Source organism: Micromys minutus (assembly GCF_963924665.1).
Source record: "Micromys minutus genome assembly, chromosome: 9".
NCBI lineage: Eukaryota > Metazoa > Chordata > Mammalia > Rodentia > Muridae > Micromys > Micromys minutus.
The window spans coordinates 9,728,294-9,753,383 of record NC_137978.1 but is presented as its reverse complement, the minus strand read 5'-3'; the positions used below and the strand labels follow the sequence as shown (position 1 = coordinate 9,753,383).

The 25,090-nt window shown below is 42.2% G+C and overlaps 1 protein-coding gene across 4 annotated transcripts in view; it reads left to right on the top strand.

The window, feature by feature from the left end:
• FGGY (FGGY carbohydrate kinase domain containing) overlaps positions 1-25,090 on the top strand; it is a 358,793-nt gene that overhangs the window by 267,381 nt on the left and 66,322 nt on the right. For all 4 annotated transcript variants that reach the window (XM_080921783.1, XM_080921785.1, XM_080921784.1 and 1 more), the window contains 3 exons: positions 5,989-6,063; positions 12,486-12,606; positions 17,728-17,822. In XM_080921783.1, coding sequence (XP_080777909.1) covers positions 5,989-6,063; positions 12,486-12,606; positions 17,728-17,822 — 291 coding nt within the window. The remainder of the gene's footprint in view (positions 1-5,988; positions 6,064-12,485; positions 12,607-17,727; positions 17,823-25,090) is intronic.

Sequence of the window (25,090 nt, the reverse complement as noted above, 5' to 3'; positions counted from 1 at the left end):
ACCCATTCAGTTCAATCCTGCATTACATTTACCCACACACACACACACACACACACACACACACACACACACACACACTTGTATGAGGGTAGGGATTCTCTGGAACTGGAGTTGCAGACAGGTGTGAAAAGCCTTCTGGGTGTTAGGAATTGAATCCAGGTCCTTCTGAAGAGCAGACAGTGGTCTTAACTATCAAGCCATGTCTCCAGTCCCCAGAAACATTCTTTAATGTTAATAATGTCAGTAATATGAAATTGAAATATTAAGGCTTTGAGTATTTTTTATTCTCTCCATTCTGTTTTTAACTTGTGTGCATTTTTCTTTATATTTTAATGATGTTTTTCCAAATTGCAGAATCACTTTTTCTTAATAACCAGTGGTTCTCAACCTTCCTAATACTGTGACTCTTTAACATATTTCCTCTTGTTTGTAGTGACCCCCAACCATAAAATTATTTTGTTGCTACTTCATAACTGTAACTTTGCTACTGTTATGAATTATACTGTAAAGATCTGTCATTTTCCATGGTCTTGGATGACCCCTGTTAAAGGATCATCTGACACTCCAAAGGGGAGCCCCGCATGTCCCACATGTTGAGAAACACAGCATAGAACTCTTTCTTTTCCCTGTGAATACTTAACTCCACATAAAGCCGGAGGTAGACTGAGTGGACCTTTCCAGGCAGTGTGCCTGACAGAGGCCTGAGGCTATCATGGAGAATCTTCTGCAGTGGTCCAGGGGAGAAACACTGGGAAGGATTAAAGTATGAAGACCAAAGAAGGGATCCAGGTTGTTATGAGACTGAAGACAGGGATAGAACACGTGTTCAGGACCACTTTGGGGATTGGCGCATGTACACATCAAAATGGCTTCTGCTGAGCCTCCGATGGTGTGAAGTGTCAGCGTGTCCCACCAGTTAAGCCGTGGCAGAAGAGAGTCACTGGGAGAGTTTCAGCCCATCACTTCATTCTAGCATGTGTGTTCACTGCAGCATGACTTTAGCAGTGTATACTTTTCCTCTCTCAGCTCCACATTCAAGCCGGACCTCTCCATGCTTCCCCTGCTCTAATTTTCACAAGGCCAAAAGCTGAGACTCCTATTGGAAGGCTCTGGGAAAAATATACCTCCCATCCCATCCAGATTCCAACAGCGGTAGGACTAATATCCTGGTCTCCCTGTGGCCCACCTGGATTTCTACATTCTTAGGCTCACTACCTTCTGCCTATCCACCAGTAAGACCATCTCTTATTTTGAGCTTTCTTCCTTTCATTTCTGTTTCTTGCCCTCTGCCCTGTCTTCCTCTTTTTAGTCTCTTCATGGGCTTGTCTGCCTTTCTCTTCCGCTTTTCAGTGCCCCTGTGATAAATCCGGATAATCACTCTCATTTACGGTCAGCTGGCTAGTGACAGATTGTTTCTGCCAATTTCTTAGCAGCTGAGTATAGATTGGTGCTTCCACAGTCAGAAGACAGGAATCTTTCTAATTCTTTCTCCCATGCTGCGGTGCTACATTTGTCTTCGTTTCCTAAGTCTCGGTGGGTTTCAAGCAGAGTAACGTGTCTGCCTGCACACTTACTGATCCTCCCAGGCTTCTGCTGATCCCCCAGAAGTCCTCTACAGAACTGTCCTTGATCTCCCTCACTAACTGCCTTCCTTACTGAACGGACAGTGCTTGGAGCCCCCATTGTAGTCTTAAGGGCATCCAGTTAATTCCCCTGGCTGTTGATACTTCTCATCAAGTTCCCATGACCTAGAGTATCTCTGCCTTGCCTTTGACAGATTTTAGGGGCTCTTGGAGTAATGTTTCCTATAGCACCTCTGTAACTACCATAGATAATAATTTTTATTCCTTTAACAACTTGAAAGTATAACTAAATTGCTATTATTACTAAATTACCAGACCTTATTTGAAACAGACTTTGAGATTTTGAATTTTAGACTATTTGAACATATCTAATGTGATATTTTGAAGATAGGACCTACGTTCAAAGTTGAACTTCATCCAGGTTTTATGAATACTTTATATACATAGCATGAAAGTAATTATATACAATATTCATAGTAGTTTTTCATCAAATAGGTTTGTGATGGGAAACCCCTTTTTCACAAGAGCCAAAAGAAATAAAATTTGCATACCCCATGGGCCTGCCTGACATTTGACTCTCTCACCTCAATTTTTAAAATAAACAAATACATATTTCTAAGCACATTCTCCCCACTTATGCTTCCTTTCAACTTCCTCTTCTCAATGAAATCTGTCAGCATTCAGCTTAACCATATACCTCATTTGGCCTGTCTCAGCTTCTTGTGTACAGTACAAATGTACACACACACACACACACATGACATCTCTGGCACTCCTAGGCATTCACCTTTCCCAACTATTTGTTCTAAGTCTCCTTCACCCTCTTGAGTGGTCCACGTGGCAGACATTGAATAGATTGTACCATCTTGGACTGATTTTGCCAGGGCAGACCTGAGAGAGTGAGGTGACATGCTGGACAGCCTTCCCTCCGTTGTCTGCACGTGCATATGAAGTGAGATATCAAGGTTGGCAGGCCGCCAATCACAGTGTCTCTCTGTTTTAGGGAGAGATGTCTCTCACTCCGTCTCACTCCAGATCTAGCCCTGGGGTTAGCATGGAGGAATACAGGATGCCGCTTACTGCTTCTCCTCTGCTATGCCATACCACAGGCAATAAACCTCTTCCAGGACTCCTTCCCAAAAAGCATGCTGTCTCTCTGAATGTCCACAATATTTTCCCTTCAGCAGAGCTATTTCCATTTTATGTGTCCTCTTTTTGCTTCAGCTACTGTGAAGTTAAAGTTTAAGCCACTGATTAATCATCGTTGTCATAGTTTCTAGAGGTTCCCCTCGAGAAAATGTCCCTTTTCTCTGCAGGCACTAGAAATTTACAGTAAGAGCCAGGGGATCTATTTGCTGAAACACTAATGGTTTTTGAAACTTTTTATGTGTATTTACTAATTATTACAAAATTAAATACAGGCCTGGAGAAATGGCTGGGCAGTTATGAGCACTGACTGCCCTTCCAAAAATCCTGAGTTCAGTTCCCAGCAACCACATGGTGACTCACAACCATCTGTAATGGGATCTGATGCCCTCTTCTGGTGTGTCTGAACACAGCAACAGTGTACTCACAACATAAAAGAATAAATAAACCTTTTAAAAAATTAAATACAACTATGTCATAGTCTTGTGCATTTTCATGTTTTTAGTAATTGAGAAATATATCAGAATGAGCTATATTATCCACATTATCACATAAAAACTAAGTTATCTGCTCCCTATACACAAAATGGACCCCATATCCTACCTGCCATCACACATTATCTGGTTTTGGTCTTGTACACACCCACCTGTGGTTCATCCATGGCCTGATCCAATTCTAATTGCTGTCTGGAGGAAGGCAACTTTCTGACCCAGCTCCAGAAGAGCTGCCCTGTTAGAGAAAGAGCAAGGGTGAGAAGTGTCCTATCAGCAGTGATCTCAGCCCAGGCCTCTGCATGATGTACTTACTGTTGCTGGTTCACCCTGCGTACTCACTGGCCGTGGCCGGTGAAAAGGCTGCATCTATTTTATCCAGCCAAGTAGGGTGGATTATCTTCAGTTACAGAAAGACTTTTGTAAGTTTCTAGAAGCTGTTTGTACCCCAATCTCATAAGAAGCACTCCTAGGATCAGGGAGAGAAAGAATGTGGACTTAGAAGTTGGAAACATCAAGTAAGTTACTTAACATGTTTAATGACTTTCTTTTTGCTTAAAGCTGTGAAGTAAATAACCTCTTATACCTGAGAATATTTAAATATCAAAGCAGTAACTATTGTTCTACAAGGATCAGACATCAGGCAAAAGAAGGGTATAGACAGAATTTTTATGTACTATGTGGAAGAATTATGCACTGTCAATAAAAAGCCTATGGCCAATGAGTTCGGGCAGTGTTAGACAACAGGAAACTGGCAGAGAGAGAAAGGATAGTCAGGAGAGATTTGCCCCAAAGCTGCTCTAGACAAATAATAAAACCCAAGGAGAAGTAACTAACCACTTGATATGACTTGGACTAGTTTAAACACAATAATTGGATTATGACCTGGCAGAGAGGATCCAAAGCTATTGGCCTGTCATTTATCTATATATAAGAAGTTTCAGAGACATTATTTCAAGGAAAAAAAGAGGCCGGGTGCAAAAGCCCGCAGTTACAGAATGGTATTGAGGTGGGGGCTTTGAGTTACCACTAGCTCATATAGTAGCATTGTGCCTACTTTTTCCACATTATTGGTTTGGGTCCCAGAATTCCTTTCTGCTCTGATCCATAACTTTTCAATCTCCCTGTGTGTTGGTATCAAAGAATAGTTCTTATCTGGTAGCTCAGTTATCAGCCAAGAATAAGCCAACAGCTTTTATGGATGAAAGATTCAGAACAGGGGGAGCATGGCATGTTTCATGAGGAAAGCAGCAGTAGACTGGAGGCATTAGTAGGGCCAGTCCAGGGAGCCATATGTGCACGGACTTCTTTCTCTCTCTGATGCCAAGGTAACAAGGAAACATTGACCACAGTATTTTATTTGGTGGTGGTCTGAGAATGTTTTTTTGTTTTGTTTTGTTTTTGAGACAGAGTCTCACTGTGTGGTCCCAGTTATACTGAATTCACTAGTTAGTTTAAACTAACCTTGAATTCTCAATTCTTTGGCCTAAGTTTATCTTCCTGGTGCTACATTAAAAGGGAGTGATAGAATCGGGTTTGGAAAGAGTAATTATAGCAGCTCCACTGTAGAGAGCTGTTAGAAATGGGCTCTCCCAGTGAGCAGCAAGTACAACATTGAGGAACTGAAGAGCATAGCAGACAACAGCAGATGGAGTTTAAAAGGTTTGAGAAACTAAATGAAGGAGAAAGCAAGAAAGAAAATGATGTCTGGAAAGAAAGGCCAAGGGTGTTTGGAAGACCACTCACCTCAACTTTGTTGTTAGCTACATATTCACACCTGCTGTGTATACCACAAGACTGTTCAGACCATACCTCCCATATTACATAAATAAATTTTATACTGTGAAAATCTAACATTAGGCAACTGAAGGGGTTCATTGAGTGAGCCCACTTGCTGCCCAGTCTGACAAATGGAGTTAAATCCTCAGGACCCTTCGTGGCCAACATTTTCCTTGGACACACATAAATCACAAGCACACTCTCATACAGTTTCTCTTTTTCTACAGTTTTTTTCTAAAGTGAAACTGATTTATCTTTGAGCCGTTTCTCTTTTGATACCTACAAGCTTGAAGACGACATCAGCCTGTGCCCTCTTTAAGATCCCCTCAGACCACTGACAGAGATGTGAAGGGGCTGTGAACAAGCTGACTGCATCACACCCAGATCCCACTCATCTGTGCGTCTCTGAGAAACTGACCTTCTCATATGGTTCTGATTGATTTTAATGGGATTGCTTTGCAAACCATAGATGCTAAGTTATCTAGCAGTAGGTATAACATCTGTAGGAGACATATTATTTTTCCTCAATTACCCTTGGGTACTGTTACATTAAGTTTCAACAGAAGATAAATTCACAGGTATCTTACAGTCAAATTCCAACTATTCACATTTTTAATTTTGTATAAGCCATAGAAGATACTTATTTATAACACATTTAATCACATTTAATGTTAAAACTATCAAGAAAGATAAAACTATCTTATGAGAGGTTTGTTTGTTTGTTTTTAGTTTTGGATTGGTTTGGTGCAATCAAAGTATAAAGATTTATTTATTTATTTATTTATTTTTATTTATTTATTTTTTGCATAGGGAAGGGATTTTTTTCCCCTCGAGTCTGAAAGTTTAAAGAATTTAGTTCATTCCACATTCAGTTCATAAAAACAAGGGATTTGCATATGAACTTATTGCAGCCAGAAAGCACATCTGAGCATGCTCAGAGTCCATGGAATTGGCTTTTGGTCCCTCATCCTTCTCTTTTCTTCTTATAGGTCACTGGATTGACACTGTCTCAGGACCTTGATGATCTTGCCATCCTCTACCTGGCCACTATTCAAGCCATTGCTGTAAGATACTTTAGTGATATTTCAAAAACAAAGCAAAACAAAATGAAACTTTGTGCTATTGATAAGTCCTGAGCCACAAAATCCCTAAGAGGCACTGCAAGGTTTTTTTGTGACAGTTTCTTAATTGGAAGAGTGGTTGTCACAAGAGTGTTGTCCAGACAGCAGTGGTAACAAGGGTTCTCCCCTGCCTTCATGATAGACCACAGAAATGGAAGCCTACAGGAAGGGAAGTCTTTGACCATCAATGTTTCTCATTTGTCTGATGTCTCCTAAGTTCAATACGAGCAAAGAGGCAGCTTCCAAACATGCATTTGGAAAGCTGCCATGAATAATGTTTGCTTTTATACAGTACATAATATTGTTCGCTTTATGAAAGACTTTATTATAAGGTTCCCTTACATTTTAAACCTTCTTAGAAGCATTTTGGTTTGGGGTAGTTAGGGATTTACATAACAGGTTAGAATGACTAAGGCAAGAAGGGAAAATTTGAATCTGAAATTTGAGAGGCTCTTAAAGTGAGGTCCAAAATGAAAACCAAACCCAAGGAGCTCATGCATTGCCTAAAGAGTCTTCTCGTGCAGAGTGTTCCACGGATGGGCTGCCAGGGGTTGCTCATGCCCTGACATCACACAGACGTCAGCATGTACACCTGGACTAGAAGCTGCATCCCCAGGAGAGGGTCGTGGAGTTCAGCACCTTACAGTAGGCCTATACCCCACCAATAAAGCAGTTTTTGTAAAGTTTAGAAGAACTTAAAAAACCCTCTGAAAGGAAAAAAAAGTACAACATTAGGATTTAAACTGTTATTCATCATTAAACCCCTGGTTCGTTATTATGATTTAGATTTGATTTATTTTGTTTATATGTGTGGCCATGTCTATGTCTGAAACATGTGATGAAACCAGGAAAAGGTATTGCATTAGGAGATGTAATGAACGGTGTGTGAGTTGCATAGTGTGGGTACTGAGAAGTGAACTCATATCTTCATAACCAACATTGTCCATAACCACTGAGCCATCATTCCAGCTTATTACTAATTGCTATTATGTGGTTTGTAGCCACTCTTTAACTACTTTGTGGGTTCATTTTTCTTCCACCCTTCTCCCACCTCTTCAAACCCTAACACTAGAAAGGAGAGAGAAAGGAAGTAAAGGGGAAGGGGACTATGTTATAATTAGCTGTTGTAGACAGTCTAAAGTAACCCCTGTCCCACACCTGGGACAAAAACTGAAACATGTTCTTATATTACTTTTGAGTTTTTAAAGAAGCCAAAATTCTCATGATGATGACAATTAGTAGGAGCAGTACTACTGTTGCTGGGATTGAACCCTCGGAGGCAAGCACCCTACCTCTGAGCCCGTCTCCATCCCTAGACAGAAGGATTTGGTCTGCTTGTTAATGCTGTACAGTGACATAACATTCACTAGTTTATTCAACAGCTGTTTTCGTAGTCTTACTCTATTAAATACCCGCCCACTTAGCCACACAGTTGCTATAGACTACTTATCAGAGCGTTTCTCCCGTAAGCAACTTCCCTCTTGTCTAAGACCTTGACCAGTTCAGTGAAACCCATCAAGCTGCTTTCTACCTGGAAACTACAAGCAAACAAACAAATACCCAGACAATCCTGACATCTACCAACATGGAGAACATGAATAGAAAATGAAATCTGAAGTGTGTCTATCATTCATAAAGACAGTTATCCTGTTTTAAAATGAAGAATATTGTCATGATACTACTAATGCACAAAGGAGTTTGGAGACATTTATTATATTCTAGACTATACTAAATACCTATGCCATCATCTGATTTAGCCATATGATACTGCTATTCTATTTATCAGTCCACTGACTAGACTCCCAAGTCTTCATGTACACTAAATCAACCTGCTCAATCCCATGTAGTTGTATATGACAGGGTAGCGATGAGAGCACATGGTTGATAAGAGAAAACATATTTAAGAAGTAACGGGAACATATATATTTTTGTTTTGTGAATGTAATTGTATGAAGGACTTTGCAATAGACTCAGTCACTTCCATTGAAATGATCAATTCTGGAAAATTGGAGATATATGATGCTCACACCTTGTGTGCAAATGCTAAGTGGACATGAAAGACAAGCTAAACAGGAGAGACCAAGAATTTTACCCCATAGTGTTATTCTTAAGGGATTCTTAAGGGACCTCCAACTCTGTACCCAGCACCAGAGTGCCTTGCCTGTCCAGGCCTTAAGACCGCAGCCCTGTAAACCAAGGAACTTGTCTTTACACTTGAGATGAGGGCAGGCTGTTTGCCAGGGCCTTACAGCTAGTGCACACTAGTGCACACTAGTTGGAATGAGACTCTGTACGAATCTCAGTCCCAGCTCCTGCTCTCGATACCCTGCTGCTGTGTTTTTCTTTCATCATAAAAGCTATGTGAGTGGAATACGTTTTCAGGCATTCCCAAAGCAGCTTTTACTTAACACATATCAGAAAACATCACTCATTTGGGCTGGGCTCTTTTTCACAATATTCTCCTGGTAAGAACACTGCAGCAGGAAGCCCAGGAATGCAAAAGAAGATTAAACTTAATAATGCATGCAGTAGAGGAGGGAGAAAAAGCCAGCTATGTTTTCTCAAGTCACACAGTTGGGAAATCAATCTTATATTTAATGGGCCATACGAACATTTAAAGTGATCCTATTTTTTTCTGTCTATTGTCTTAATGACCTTTACAGTTCCGTACAGGGAAGACATTCTAAGACAGATTTCCTGATAAAGCTTTATTATAGTGTCAATTAAATTTGGGAGGGGTTCCATCTGTTTGAAAAAGTATCTGAGTGTGCTGATTTCCTAGGCAAAATAATGTGCATTTTAATGAAGCATTTTGATAACAGATATTTTCTCATAATGTTCATCTTGGGGAAAAATGTTTCCTTCTTCCTGACTATTGCTTTAGCACCTATTTGTTATTGGTGAGTTAAAACAGTTTCCTTCCCCTCCATCGCTATAGCCATGAAATGACATTAAGGAAAGAAAAGTTAGCTCAGGACTATGGGAAATCCTCCATGAGGGAAACCTCTCTCTAGCGTGGCTTCTTTGAAAGACCTGTCAGCCACTTGGTTGGTCAGCAGCTTGTCTGTCTGTCGTTCTCTTTTCAGAATAAACCCTTAAGAAGTACTATTTGCATTTGAAGTCTCATGATTTGCATTTGGCTCTGTGTGTCCTTGGAACTGTCTAATTTTAATTTAAATTTCTCCATTAAAACATTTTTTCCAGAAAGGTGGGCACAGAAGCATTTTCTCACAAAGCCCTTTGCTGGCCATTTCAAGAGGGTGGATCATCAAACAGTGGAGTCTGGGACTGAAGGAAAGGCCCCGCAAAGAGCTGCCAGAGTGGGAAATGAGGGACAGGCTGTCACAGCAGTGAAGAGAGAGCCTCTTGTTCATGTCCTTGCTCTCTGTTCCCAGTAATGTGCTTCGCAATGACCCCAGTCATAGACCTGCTAATCACATGGTCCAAGTGGGTTAGCAGTCTTCAGTTTCCTAGTTTGTCTTCACATTGGAGGTGACATTGACATGTACAGCAGAGTGCCCATTGGCCCTTCCAGCCAGAAGAGCTCTTTTGTAAGCATTTCCAAGTGGTGGCAGTTGGGACCTTCTAAGGGACACATTACTGTGTTATGCCGTGTTGCAGGCCTTACCTTTTATTTTTTTTTTCATTTACCACTTTTAGCTATCCACATCCAACTGAATGAATATGAAATCATTTATCCCATATGTAAATGAGAATTAAATCTTGGGTTCCATAGAAGAAATAGGGGAACTGTCCATCAGCTAAGCTAGGGCTTCTTAACGTCAATCAAAGCTCTCGCCTTCAGCTGTGTAGATTTCAATCTTTAGAACAGATCACAGCGACCTAGAACTAACAGTGCTCTAATTCCACGATGGACTTATGGACATCTATTGACCTTCTGAAGTTATGCACTGGCTGTTCTGTGTGTTATATAGTTCCTGGAGTTCATGATGTCCCCCAAACTTAGGAAAGAGCATCTAGAGAGAATGAGTATGACTCAGTAGGTAAGGCGTCACCTTGCGCTACGATTCACCTTTCAAACACAGTACAACCATAGGTTTTTTTTTTTTTTAAGCCCATGTTTTGCTAAATTCATATTTTTACCAGATTCCTGGGCAGCTTCAACAAATTCTTAAGAGTTCTTTGTTGTAATTGCTGTACCTTTCATGCCTGACTGCCCAAGTGCCTCATTATTTATTGTAAACCCATGGGGCTGTCATAGCCTTTGGCCCCAAATTACCCTCTGGCTCCTCCCTTCTTTGGAGGGACCTCCATGGCCAAGCAAGATTAGGCACCCTTATTGAGGGGGAACTTCACTTACCCAGCGAACAGGGCCTAAGTCTAGGTCAGTATTCTGTAGACTTCCCAAACCTCGTTTCACACCTGGGCCAACCATCTCATCCCTCTTGCCCTCAGCACCCATGAGATACCAGTTTCCCAGGAAAACTTACACTTTTACTACACACTATAATTTTGGCTCATTTTTCTTCTCCATCGCTGTCTCTCCGTGGCTGTTTCACCATTCACTGAGATGCTTAGGCAGTCTGGATCTGCAGTGTGTTTTGTTTCCTGACCTCCTCCCCCATCTGCCAAGCAATTCACTCCCATCTTCATACATCTAGCATTGCCATCTTCCAAAACTCCCCAGCTTCTAAACGTCCAAAGACCTGTTTACTAAAATTATTCTCGTTTTTCTTTAGAGCCACTTCCTAACATCAACCATGGCTGCCATGTCATAGCTTATCTTTAAAAAAAAAATCATGTCCTTAAATAAATTAGGAATGCTGAGCTTCCGGGTTTTGAATATCCACCCCTCCAAATTATGGTCACAGCTATTTAATTCACCAAACCCAAACTAGAAATTATACACTAAGATTCACCACAGTGGCTCTAAGGTAGTAACCTCTCCTCAAGCCATAGAGTAGTTACTGAGTAAATAGTGAACTCAGCAAGGTGGGAATGGGGATGACTCGTTTCCAGAAGTGATTACAGATATTACAGCAGAAAGCTTGAATAAAGCCAGGAGCCAACCACACTGTGTGCCCTCTGTAGCATCCCAGCTCACTAAGGACCAGCTGGGAAGGGATGCTGGTCCAGAGGCCTCATTATTAGAAGACGTTTAAAATGCAGTTTTAGTTTGCCTATTCCTTTGCTAGCCAAAGGTTTTATATCTTTTCTTAGTTCTGTTGCTGAAGGCTGTTATTTTTGGTTTTGATCTCTCTCTCTCTCTCTCTCTCTCTCTCTCTCTCTCTCTCTCTCTCTCTCTCTCTCTCTGTCTCTCTTTCTCTCTCTGTCTCTGTCTCTCTCTCTCTCTCTCTCTCTCTCCCTCTCTCTCGTGTGTGTGTGTGTGTGTGTGTGTGTGTGTGTGTGTGTGTGTGTGTGCGTGCGCGCACGAGCGTGTGGGTGACTTTTCCAAGGAAAATATCTTCAGTTCCAGTTTACTGAGGGAAGACCACCCCATTTGTAACTGACTGATACTTTAGAGCAGCCCTGGGGTGAACCCATTGGAAGTGCCTCATAGAGGGCCTGAGCCACAACTGACTCTCATCAGCTGTTTGAACGTACAAAGTTAAAATGAGCCCTGATACTTACGGCTCTGGGAATATTACAGAAGAGCAGGTGGAAAGGTTGTAAGAATCAGAAAATCACAGAGACCATGTCTCCAAAAAATACCAGAAGCTACGTGCATAAAGTCTCACCAATAGAACTGACTGCCCAAACATGGACTAAAGAAGGACACCAAGAAATGCTAGTGTGGATGAGGAAAGCCCGGGGATTGCAGTCATACACAGAGAACTACAGACAACTAAGTAATGCTAGGAGCGGGAGAAATTGTCTTACCTAAAGAAGAGCACATCAGATGGTTATTCAGTACCTAACAGTTAGCCCTGAAACATGCATTATACAGACTGAACAGATTTTGTGTGTGTATCACATATACACATATATGTGTATAAGTAAATTAATAAAAGACTTAACTTGAAAGATAGGAAGGGGTATATCAGAAGTTTTGACAGAAAATGGTATAATTTTATTATAATCACATATAAAATTAAAATGATATAAAAATAAACACATGAGCTGTGATAACAGCCCAACTACCCCGGATGTCTTACTCTGTGTCATATTAATCCTGAGAGAAGCAAAAAGTACCTGCAGGGGTTTGGAGTCATACATGCCCAGGGTAGAATTCCCTGTGTGAACCAGCTTTGTGAACAGAGACACCCCCCACCCCACAAGCCTCAAATCTCAAGGAGGGAAATGCAGAGTTCTGAGTGCTAAGCCAAGCACATACCAAATACAAGTCTTCCTGATGACACGCCTTCACTGCCACCCTAATGTTTTCTTCTGCTTTCTCCTTTAAGTTTGGAACTCGCTTCATCATTGAGACCATGGAGGCAGCAGGGCATTCTCTCAGGACCCTCTTCTTATGTGGAGGCCTAAGCAAGAATCCCCTTTTTGTGCAAATGCATGCTGACATTACTGGTAAGCCTCAGGGAAGGGTCAGGGCTGAAGGAGAACCTTGGGCTTTCAGCAGAGGTGAAGGGTAAAGGCAGGCTGAGGATAGGGAGCCATCAGTGGTAAGATATCAGGGTAACAGTGTAATCAGTGTTCCTGGTGGGAAGAAGCACTCTCAGGTATGTGCAGTTACTAAACAAAACACCAAAGTTGGCAAGGACAGATTTGAAGTCAGGGAGCATTCGCTCATCTTTTTTGAGTACTTCTGAACCCAGCGTCTTGGGGAATATTGAAGATAAACAAATGGTCTGGGCTCCATGAAGCTCAAGGACTCCCCAGAAAGGCAAAAAGCAAACGGATATAACAAGAGAGCTCTGGGTAGAAAAAACTTAATGGGTACCTTGCTCAGTTTTGGACTGTGTAGCACAGGACAAGTGATCAGGCTGTCTGAAGAAGGAAAACAGATCCCAAGTGCTGTGGATGAGGTCTAGAATAGGCCTGTAATCCCAATGGGACTCAGACGCTGAGATTCTTTCTCAGTGCCTAAAGGCTTATAAAGTCATGCACTGAGCATCTCGTGATGGGCATAGAGAATAAGGGACAGTGGAAGACAGGCATCTGGATTCCAGGAAAAGCACTCTGGGAGGACACCTTGCAGGGGTACAGACACTGACCTAGACTCCTGTCTCTCTGGACCAGTGCCCTCATCACGCTTGTATCTTCTCCCCAAGTGTCTCCTGGAGACAGTTGCGCCCTCTAGTAACCACTGCCGGGTACCTAGATGCCAGGTATAATAAGCACAGAACAAGGGGAGGCAGTTTGGGTGGGTGGATGCTGTTTGTAGCCTCAATTCTTGCCTGCCATAAGCCCGCTTTACCCTGGGCTCCATTCCTTATAAACCCACCCACTTTGTTCCTTCCACAGCAAGTACGTTAATTTCTGAGCCTAGACTGCCTCATGATATCATTCCTGCTCCAGGCCTTGCAGGTATTGGGGCTTTTATCCGAGTGACAGGCTCAGTTGATCCCTGCATATAAGGTACTAAATACGGTACCAAGAAGAATGCTTATTCCTACCTTATAGATATGTAAACTGAGACACACACAGGTTGGGGGATGGCTTAGAAAAGCATGTAGTATAAAAGCTAGATCTAGGATGTGTGGGACTTTGCCCCCCTTAGCCAAGTGCCTAGGATGTTGGTAGGAATCATACTGTAATCATTTAATTCTCCCTAACTGTTGGAATTAGAAGGTAGATTGCAATGCAGTCAAGCAAACAGTCAAGAACAGGGGAGGCACATTCAATGGGCAGCCACGTGGTATCAAGATTGTGATTGTGCTGCTGAGTCAGGTTTCTGGACCTTTGCTTTATTCCTCTTTGATGATGCCCATCCTGTTCCAAGGTTTGTTAAACCTGCAGAAGTGGACCACCAGGAAGAGTGGCGTAGACAGAAATGAAAGCTAGATCATCTAGGTGGCTCAGATAAGACACAGGTCTGAAGTCTGCTCTGTGATTTCTCAATTTTCGCCTTCAGTTACCCAAAGCCACATTCAACCTGGATGGAAGCATGTTAGAGACCAGCTTCAGGACAGGGGATGGGAAAAAATGGGCTCTTGAGTAGGGTAGCCAGATGTGACCTGGACAGGGCCTGTGCACTACAGGGATTTGTCAAAATGGGCCAACCTCTCGTCATGTGTCCATGAGAGTCAAAAGCCAGGGACTGTCACTTTGCTGCAAGCTCTGCACTGGGAACTGTTGTTCTCTGGGCTGTTGGTGGCTGTTTGGGTTCAGACTGAAATTGGACCCTTTGTCTCTAACTACTCGCCAGTTACAGTTGTGGACAAGGACCTTTGCTTTGCCTGAAATTCCTCTACTTACACAAAGGATGGTACAGTGCATCTGCCTTCAAATGCTTTGGCTTCTGCTAAACTCATTAATGCATCCGATAAAATAGCTGACATTCCAGGCAAAGCCTCCCTCTTCCTGCCTTCACCCAGGGCTCAGAGAAAGGAATGCACTGGAGTCTGTTCTGCCATAGAAGCCCCAGGGAAAGGTGAGACCCTTGGTATCTTTAAGCACTGCAATTGTTCTGCTTTCCCTGCATAGAACACTTAGAACAAAGCGCAGCATAGTATGGAATTCTCAGATGTATGCGTGAAAATTGCAGAGCAGAGCAGTGGAGAGGCCAGGGGCAAACAGCATTGTCAGGCAGCTCATAGCAACCCTTTTGAGGAACTGAGTGCTCAGGAGTTTGCATTCTAGGCTCTTGCTTAGCTCCAGTGAGTGATCCTAGCCAGTGGCTTCACTTCCTCCCTCCAGGCCGCCCCATTTTCCCCAAAGGATAAAGCATGGTGAAGGAAAAGACGATTTAAAATTTTATAAGCAATTGTGGCCAGGTTCAAAAAGCTGGCTTCATTAAGGCAGGAAATAAGGGCCGTGCCACCTTGGGAAATGAGGTGGGCACCAGAGGTACTGGCACTTCCTGTACCCCGGCCATGGACTTAACTGTGATTTCCAAAACCGGTTTGCATGCATGTACCAAGTAACTGCAATCTTCCTTCAGATTTGGGACTAAATGTCAAGTCTTGTAAATTGTACTTTTTTATGGCTGGCAATTTCTCTAGGGTTTCCCTCTTTTTGTCTTACCATTCCGACCTTTATTCCCTCCCCCCACTCCCTGCCAACAGTTCTTCTCCCCATGCCATGCTGGGTTCACAGGCTGTCAAGTACTGGCTTGAGACTACAAAGAACAAGATGGCTCCAAGAAGCTCATTACCAATCAGCAAAATTTCCATTGTTTTTTGACCAATGTGCAAAAGAGCAGAATACAGACGCAGAGGTCAGAGGTGACAAGGTCAGGGAGGGAAGGGAAGCTTACTTAAACTTGGCCAACTTGAATAAAGGGTAAGGAAAACCTAGGCAACCAGGAAGACAGTGCCTCCTTCCCCGCCCCCAGTAGCTGCTAGCCTATTTTCATTCCCTCTGTAGGGATGAGGAACTGGAGACACCCAGCCTCAGATAGGAGTTTAGATCAGCTTTAGCCAGAGGGTAGTTTGCAAATGCAGAAACAGAGGGATGGAGAAGTTAAATGACCTGTCTGATATTGCACAGCTGTGTTAGCAAGGAAGCAGGAATTCAATCTCAGGCAGGCCAATTTGAGACTGACAGCTAATGGGGAGCTCCTTGGGGATTCCCTGGCCTTTACTGTCCAAGGAAGCAGCCTGAGTCCTACAATGAAATTGTGAAGTTATGGTTCTGTTGCAAAGGAGCTGAAGATTGGAAGGCTATCTTCTAAAACTAGTTCTGGGTCAATAGAAGGCCCGGGTGGCCATAGGTCACACAAGCGTGTGATATGATTTCTGGCTGAGCCACCAGTACCCTTCTGTAGCCTGGTATCTGTCTTTACCCTTAGGATAGATGATGAGACCTGTTCTTTTCCTTCCCCATAGCTCTGTTCTCTAGCTCCCTTGAAATCCAGACAGATCCCTTTTTCTTGGCCGTGTCAATATCACCATGTCTCCAGGTCTTCACACAGAACACAAACGTGAGCTCCATCTGAGTGCTCTGTCACCAGCCCACACAGCGCACCTGTGCGATAAGCTTCACATCTCTTTGGTTTCTGTTTCCTGGCTGTCCGAAAGCGGGTGGGGGCTGACCTGACGTGAAGAAGCTAGGGAAGTTAGCCAGTGAGCCTCCCTAGATGAGGAAGGAAGGAACGGCTGCCTTTGACTAAATAAAACTTTCCAATTGTTTATTATACTCTCATGTCCGCTGTGTTAGCCACTGGCCCCAAGGTTTCTAGGGCTGAAAGAGTTAAAGAGATGGTGAAGGACTCCCAAGGAAAGAAAGCAAGGAGAAAGCCAGGCCCGAGTCCCTCTCAGATCCCTCACTCTCCCTTAGTAGCTTAGTGGCCTCGTAGCTTAGTGGCACAAGGAGAGGCAAGCCCTGTTACAATTCGTCGAGTCCTCTAGGATGTCAGTAGGATTGTTCCCTAGATGTCTGTGTAGGGAGACAGCCAGAGCTGGCCTGAGCTGAGCTGGAGGTAGTTCAGCCTCTTCCTCCATGTTACTTCCCGTCATCTATTGATTAGAAAATCAAGAGGCATCCCATGAAAGCAGATGAAATTTTATCCCCATCCTTTAGATAAGGAGACTGAGGTACAGAGAGGTGGAGATTCCTAACTTAGGATCACTGTGAAGCAAGTGAGGAAGCAGAGGTGTAAATCGTCTTAAGAACCCAGAACAGCGTGTGTAATCCACGTGAACCTTTAACCTTCCACTTGTTAGGTAGGTGGCTTCTCTGCACCTGGCAGATCCCTCCCTACTTACTCTCAAATGACATTTCAGTCTCGTGTCTGCTTTTGTCAGCCGCTGGCTAGAGACTCATTTCCTCTCGCCATTTAATTGACCGCTTTGGCCCTGCTCTAAGTGTCAGAGACATGGCAGGAGACAGAATGGAGCCCCTAGCCTCATGCAATGTCCGTTTTGCAGGGCAAGGCACAAGAGTAAGTAAAAAAAATGGTAAAAAAGTGAAGGGGAACCAGCAGAAAGGGAGGAGCGATGAAGGTGTCTCACCATTTTCAGTGCAATGACCCAGGGAAGTTCAGGCTGCATCTCTGCTGTGGTGAAGAGGTTGCATGGACAGCTGGAAGGCCCTGAAACTGGCTCAAAAAATAGCAAGGAAAGTAGCTTCACGTGATGGCTAGGTAAAAAGAGAATTGGATGGTAGAAGCGGGCCTTGCCAGACTATCTAAGGATTATGGCTTGTGTGGAGATGAGTCCGAGAGCCAGCAATGTCCATGGTCCGATTCCATCACCCCATTAGAGACTCAATAGCAGGGGACAGTCTCATTCATTTCAGCCTTCGCTGGGCCCAGCAAAGCATGTGACAGAGTTAGAGTGAAGCCAGGTACCTGGGTGCCAAAGTCTCACAAGTTGATAGATATGGTATTGGCTACCTTGAGGCTTGTACACTGGCCAGCACAAGGCAGAGAAATCTCCCAGAACCCATAATCGCAAGAACTGGGGACATCGGGGAGGTATAAGGTACTGCTGCTTTGACATCAGGGGTTTGTCTCTGGAGGTATTTGCTGGGTCTCCACAGCTCTGGTTCTGCTCACTAACCAAGGTATGACTTTGTCCTGTGCAGGCATGCCTGTGGTCCTGTCACAAGAGGTAGAGTCTGTCCTGGTGGGAGCTGCCATTCTCGGTGCCTGTGCGTCAGGGGACTTCACTTCTGTACAGGTATGTCAGGATCCATGGGTGGCTGCGGTCCCTTCCCCATCTGAGGTCAGGATCCATGGGTGGCTGCGGTCCCTTCCCCGTCTGAGGTCAGGATCCATGGGTGGCTGCGGTCCCTTCCCCGTCTGAGGTCAGGATCCATGGGTGGCTGCGGTCCCTTCCCCGTCTGAAGCTGTCAGTTCTCTTGACAGCAGCTTACAACCTGCAAAACACACACAGGATATAATTAGGGAATGATAGGTTGCAGTCAGAGACTCGCAGGCACTGGCCGCCTCTGACGTGGTCACAAGAGCCTCCTGTTGGCTTCACCTCTGTCCACGTGCATTGTTCTTCTTTGCTCTTCTTTACCGGGCCTCCTAAATTATTTAGCCTCAGTTTCCTCTTAGCCATTTTCCTTTGATCAAGTGAGAGTTAAATGCTCAGAGGTTGCTTTTCCACATGGACTTTATGTGCTTATTTCATGTGTATCACTTTCCAAATGCCTTTGAAGCCACTGTCAACAACACAAAAGAAAGTGTGGGTGGGGGAAAAGAAAAGTAAGAATAAGGAACAAAGTATAGGAAGCCGGAAACAATTTGGTGGTGGTGATTTGAGTACATGATTTTGCTCTGAGCTTCCTGGCAGCCAAGACCAAAAAAGCATGATAAATTGCATAATTCTTATTTTCAAAAAGCAGAAGCATCCTAGTTTCTGGTATGAGACAAGATTTTCCTGATATAAAATCACAAAAATCATTGTACATGCTGGAGACTGTTAAAGGCTCCCAGTGTTAACATGATACAAAAATCCTTGAAAGAAAAACTGAGTATGAGGCAGACTGTGACAACAGCCTCTGCAGTAAGACTCCTTGGTCTCAGATGTTGGCCTCCCTACACATGCGCTCTGAGGACTCAGCATCTCATGTGCACTTGTACTCCCCGAATCCTAACAGCGCCCATAGCTGGCTGGTGCATTCATCCTACGGCTCAGTTGAGATTGTGTAGTCCTCACCACAGCTCTCGTATCCCCATTTAAGAAATGGGGAAGTTTAGCAATCTTCCTCTCCTCTTGCATCTTTTTCTTTTCTTGTGAGATCTGATGCTTGGAGCTTTGGTAGTCATTTTAGGCTAATGAGGTTTATAGAGCAGATATTAGGCACTGGAGAAAAATCCTTGATTGCTAAGCCAATCCTAAGATAGGTAGATAGGTAGATAGGTAGGTAGATAGATAGATAGATAGATAGATAGATAGATAGATAGATAGATAGATAGATACATTGATAGATACATAGATACATCAAGATATAGATATAGATATCTCACTTTCATGGCCCATAAGAGAGACCCAGAAAAACTTGCAAACATGAAGCATTAGAAGCTTTCAGAGGCAGAAGCCATCATTTCCAGTGTAAGAATGGGAGTGGGCATGTAGCTTGGTACTTAAAGCACTTCAGTGCTCTTCCAGAGGACCTGCATCCAATTCCCAGCACATCGGTGACTCATCTGTGCAGTTACCACCTGGAACTCAAGTACCAGAGTCTACTGCCCTCTCTGGCTTCTGAGAGTGACTGAACAGAGGTGGCTTCTAAGCGTAACACCTATGCACTCAACCTACACACAAAACAGAAATGAATTAATTACTCAGTAAGACAAAACATGTGCAACTAATCACCATTGGTCTGGCTGACTGTTGTGATAGTCAGTAAAAGCTCCAGTCTATGGGAGCAGCAGCATCCGTGTCATTACATTTGGAGCTGCTTCAGAGATGCTGATACACACACTTGCATTGTTCATATTGCTTCAGAAAAGAAGTAAATGGAGATTCCCCAGTCGTGGGGATCAGCTTATACTCTACAAGGTGATCCTGTACATGATTCATACCTTTCAGTTTAAACTTAAACACATTTTTTTTTCTTAGAATTACCAAGATCCTAGCTTGGTCCAGTGTCTAAGAAAGGTGTGTGCTTCCTGCCCAATGTCCAGTTCCTGCATTCATCGTGGTTGGTGGGTCTTACCTAGATAGGCTGGTTCTGTAGACACTGCCTGGGTCATCTCTTTCAGATAAAGGAAGGGCTAAGGTCATTGCTTGGAGGAGACCTGGATTGGGAAGTTAGAGAAGGAGCTTATTTGTACCCGGAGAGAACCGGTCCCAGTTCTCTGAGGCCATGAGTGACTTCAGACATGGGTAGAGCTTGTACCTCCCTTTTCTAATACCGATGGATCCATGGTTCCCAAAGGGGAACCATAATAATGGTTTTACTAGAGGTTACTGTGAACTTCTGCATACCACGGGTCTGAGAGGATTGAGTAGGCTAGAGGAGAAAGACAATGGGTAGGCTTCTTGAGGAGTGTTAGAGTGGCCGAGTCCAGGTTCTATTGCTGTTGCACAGCCTGACACATATAGGCAATTCTTTTCTCACTCCTCCTGCTCTTTCTTCTATGATTAGTTTCAGCCTCAAGGTCTCTGCCCACCTTTCCTGCCCTTCCATATCTTCTCACTATTCCCTTTTTAAATGAGGGACTTAAAACTGAGGGATGTAGAGTATCCTAGTGAGCTGTCCTACAGGAAGCCTTCCAGTCTGGCTCCACCCAGGGGTGAGTCTTCCTTCAGGAAAATCATATGATCTGTGTCTGCAGCTTAATGCTCTACAAACCGGACACAGGTGTGCTGCTGTTGGGGTCAAAGTTCAGATGTTGAGCTGTGTCAAGAGATAGGTAGAAGGGAGTCTCATCCCTCCTCTTATTTGTCCGTATGAAACTGTATGGCCTTGGCCAATGAAGTGTCAGGCTAATCCCCTTCCCAGCGTCAGTATTACTGGGCTGCAAAATAATCCTCTGTATTTCTGGGAAACGCAAAATACATCATTTGAAGTTGGTAGCAAAATATAATACCATCAAAATTAAAATATATAGGTTTAATTTTAATATATATTATATATTTATATCTAAATATATAAAAATATAATACATATGTATTTAAAAATAAATGTATATCATATATTATGAAACAAAAATCTAGTTTCAGGAGGTTGTGAAAGAAACAACAAATAGGGAAGACAGACACAAAGTGCCTTTGCACTGTTTCCTTCAGACGTCCAGCAGAGGCCATTAACTTTGTGTAATCTTTTTATCTTAAGAAGCAAGTTTTGTTCCACAAGCTTTCATTCTTGGAGGGCTATTTATCTTGAACTGCCCTCTCTCTTCCTCAACGAACTTCCTCTGCAAAGCAGTGGATTGAAGATCCCAAGGCAAACTTAAACTCGAGGGACAGTGGTATGTGCCCAACAAGCACCTAGAGCCACTGTAAAAGGGAGTGCTGGTGTGAGGAAGATAACCCAGCTTCTCAGAAGTCTCTCCTCCACACCACCACTTGAGGGCTGTTCCTGTCAGTTACTGACTGTGTGCTGAACTGACATTAGCTCCCACAAGACTCCTGCTTCTCCCGACTAGCACCTACCTGCAAATGGCAGTTGTGCAACCCTTCTGCTGTGTGTATCTACAGGATAGACCATTGCTGAGGACAGCCGTCCATCCCTCCGTCAAACTTTACAAAAGGTCCCTTCTTGCTTGCTGAAGCCACCCCTCCCAATCATTTGCATAACTGTCTCATTTAGAGCCAAATATTTCATAAATTATGATGTGTTCCAAATCTGTTGTCTGTGTATAAACATATCTCCTGGTTTGTGGGGGGGAGAAACTTGCTGCAATTTGAGTCCTGTTTACCTTTCTACCACTATAAATTCCAGTTTTTCAGTTTGTAAAGTTTTGCTTCAATTTCTGGAAGGTTGGAAAGGCTGAGGACAAAAGATGCTTAGAGTGTGAAAATATCCCTTTCTTAGTGGATTTGCTCTTAGTGTGGTGGCACACTACCATCCTGCTGACCCTTTTTCTGAAACAAAACTGAAATGCAAACTCCTTGAGGAAAAAATTAGAAAATTCAATTGAAATAGAAGAGAAATAAAAAATCTTATTACCCTAAAACTCCTTTAGCAATTCTAATTAATTAATATCTTGTTCTTTTCTTTTTAATTGGAATAATTTTAATTATAAAATATTTTAATACAGTGAATATTGTTTTATATATTTTTTTCTGCACCCAAGAACATGTAGTAAACCTTTTAGTAATTTCTGCTGGTTGTAACTTGCTACCCCATAGAATATACCAAACTTATTCTAGCAGACTTAAGCTATGCTGGCTGTTTTAATGAATGCTTCAGTTAACATCTCTGTTGCTATTTTTTTCATAATCTAAGTTATCACAGTCTATCTATAAAATAGATTATGGATATATGTAAGAGTTCCATCAAAAATCTTTGCTTAATTTTTACAATCTTTTATAGAGAGTAACAATTTATATACTTACCAATCATATCGAGAAATTCAAGGTGCATGTTTCTTGTGAATTAAGGCTCCATTTGTTTTGCCTGTTCAGGCATCTCATAATCTGACTCATTTCACATTTGGTCCTGATAACAGTATGGGTTTTAAGTATATGTTTACCCTTTGCTGCTTAAGTATGCATTCCTGAAGGTCTAAGATGCTGAGTTCTAATTAGATAGATTCAGATTTCAGTTTAAATTTCCTTAATATCTTTTCAGCCCAATGTGCCAATACTCATAAAAAGTCAACAAAAAAACTTTGGATCATAGTTAACAGTTTCAAGAAGAATTAAATTGGGAATGTGATGTTGGTCCTAATACTTGTTAAACTTATTGCCAGTAGCTTGTTATCAATGCTTTCTTATCATTTTATAAACATCTCTCCCTCCTAAAGGAACAAAAACAAATTAGGGATCTGATCTAATTATCAGTCTCTTGGTTCTAATCCAGATTGTAGAATAGCACCCTGTGTGTAAAAGTCAAAATATTTATCTCAAAATTAGAATTCTATTTTTAAGAATAAAAGACATGTAACATCTGATTCCCCTACTTCTCATAGGCCTGATACTTTCCATCTGTTATTGTTCTCAGTATTACAGAAACAACCTAGCAGGTGTTAACAGGGCCCACAGTACAGACGAATGCTCTGAAGCACAGGAAGGAAACGGGATAACCTTGATTGACATGGTAGCCACCAGTCCATCTCTTGGGGTGGACAAAGATTTCAAGATGGTAGGCAGCTACCTAAAAAAAAAAAATCACTACTTGGCCAGTTGTCAAACAGAAATTAAAGCAGAAGTGTGTCCTGTTTGACACACTATATCATGACACTGATGTCATCACTGACCTTGTCATGGTTTATGCATTTGCTTCCATCATAATCTACCTGCCAACTTTTTACAGAGATGAATATAAAACACATCAAAACATTTGCATAAAAAGTAATTTTAGCACAGTTGGTATTAACAAGATTTGATCTAATGAGGGCTGGTTCAAGTGGTTAAGAGCATTAGCTGTTCTTGCAGAAAAGCCTGGTTTGGTTGAGTCCCAGCACCCATATGATAGCAGATAGCAACCTGTAACTTCACTCCTCCCTAGCCTCTGTAGGAACCTGGTAAGCACGTGGTGGGCAGAAGTAAACGCAGACAAAACACCCATACACATAAAATAAAAATGGAGCAAAAGATTCATCTAATGAATATATTCTTCCAAAACACCCCCTGTCTCTGCAATTTTCATTAAAAAAAATTTAAAAGCCATTTTTTTAAATAAACTTAACCATGGCTAAATATCTAGAGTCCTTAAAAAATCATGGGATTCCAGAGTTGTGTTACTAAATGACAGTCACCTCATTCTTTGACTTGATTTTAATTGGAGGCTGTTTGATTATGATATACTCTTTGCTCTCTATATCACACACACACAAACACAAACACACACACACACACTTACATATTTACATTATGTTATATGTGATTGTAGATAAAATATATAATATTATAAAAACAAATGCTTATAAGCAGAATGCTTCACTTTCTCATATATGTTATAGATTTTCATAGTAAGTGTTCTTATTGGATTAAACCAAAATGAAGTAAATAGGTTAGGTTAGCGTGTTTTTTTTCTTTTTTATTGATGAATATGATAGATAAATAGCAAGCTATGCTGCATAGTTTAGCAGTCACCATAGTAAATTAGGCTATATAATCTGAGATTACAAAAGACAAAACCATTAGTAAAATTAAGAACAGTGAATGAATGATGGAGATCCCTAACTACACATATGCATGGTCACACACACACACACACACACACATACACGCACACTCATGCACGCACACACAGGTACACAGCCACATGTTCACACAAGCATACACACCACACACATTCATGCATGCATAGAACACATACACATATTCCATGCCTCACCCCCCACTGGAAAAAGGCTTGGTTCGGACCCAGAATATGAGGCCTCACTGGAAATTGCAAAACAATTTTGACTGCAACCTTAAGAACTGTGCAGAAGAAAATCTATCTTTACAGTTGCTTGTTGAGTGTCTTTGATGTTTTACAGTGAACCATTGAGAAAGTGTCATTGGTTCAGAAACGTGAATGATGCGTCTTTTTTTTCAAGTGTGTCTCTAAGAAACTTTATTGTTTAAATTTTTCTACTGTTCTAGTTGTGCCAATTTTTTTTACACTTTTATAATAATTTTTACAAGTGGGGAAAGAGTACCAGCGAAGGTAATGGACAAGTCAACTGATAGAAAGTAATGGAGCCAGAAACTCCATCCTAACATACATCAGTCACAGTGGCTATTCTATAGTTAAGTATAATTACTATTATTTAAAACTTGATATTAAATTAGGTGGCCAGAAATTAGAATTTACATGTATATTGAAATGTTAGTGTCTTAATCAAATCTTCATAGATAGAGGGTTTGAAAGATGGACTATTTATAAAGTTTATGGCTGTGCTCTAATTTTGTTAGGTGAAGTTAGTGAACTGAGGCCAGAACACAGGGTGGTGTGGAAGCTGTGTGATTGCAGTGACCCTAGAAGAAAAGAACTGTGCTGTTTTCCTATCTCCCCTTAGCTTATCTGAGGCAGGAGGCAGGCCTGTCAGCCTGTGTATGAACAGAGCATGGTGCTGAGAACCTTTAGGAACATATGAAGATGTCCAACATGCTCTTATATACTGGGATACTTATTCTGCTGAGTGTTGCTTAATCCTAAATGGTTTGTTTAGGTTTGTGATAAGGAGCTTGCATCTGAATGTGAGTTAACATGTCACCAACTATACTGTTGGCTTTGGCTCACATTTTATTTAAAACAAGGTAGATGTCCTCAGTGAAGGAACTCTATCGACTCACACTACGGGGCAGCTTATGAAGGCCGTTGCACAGGGGCCATT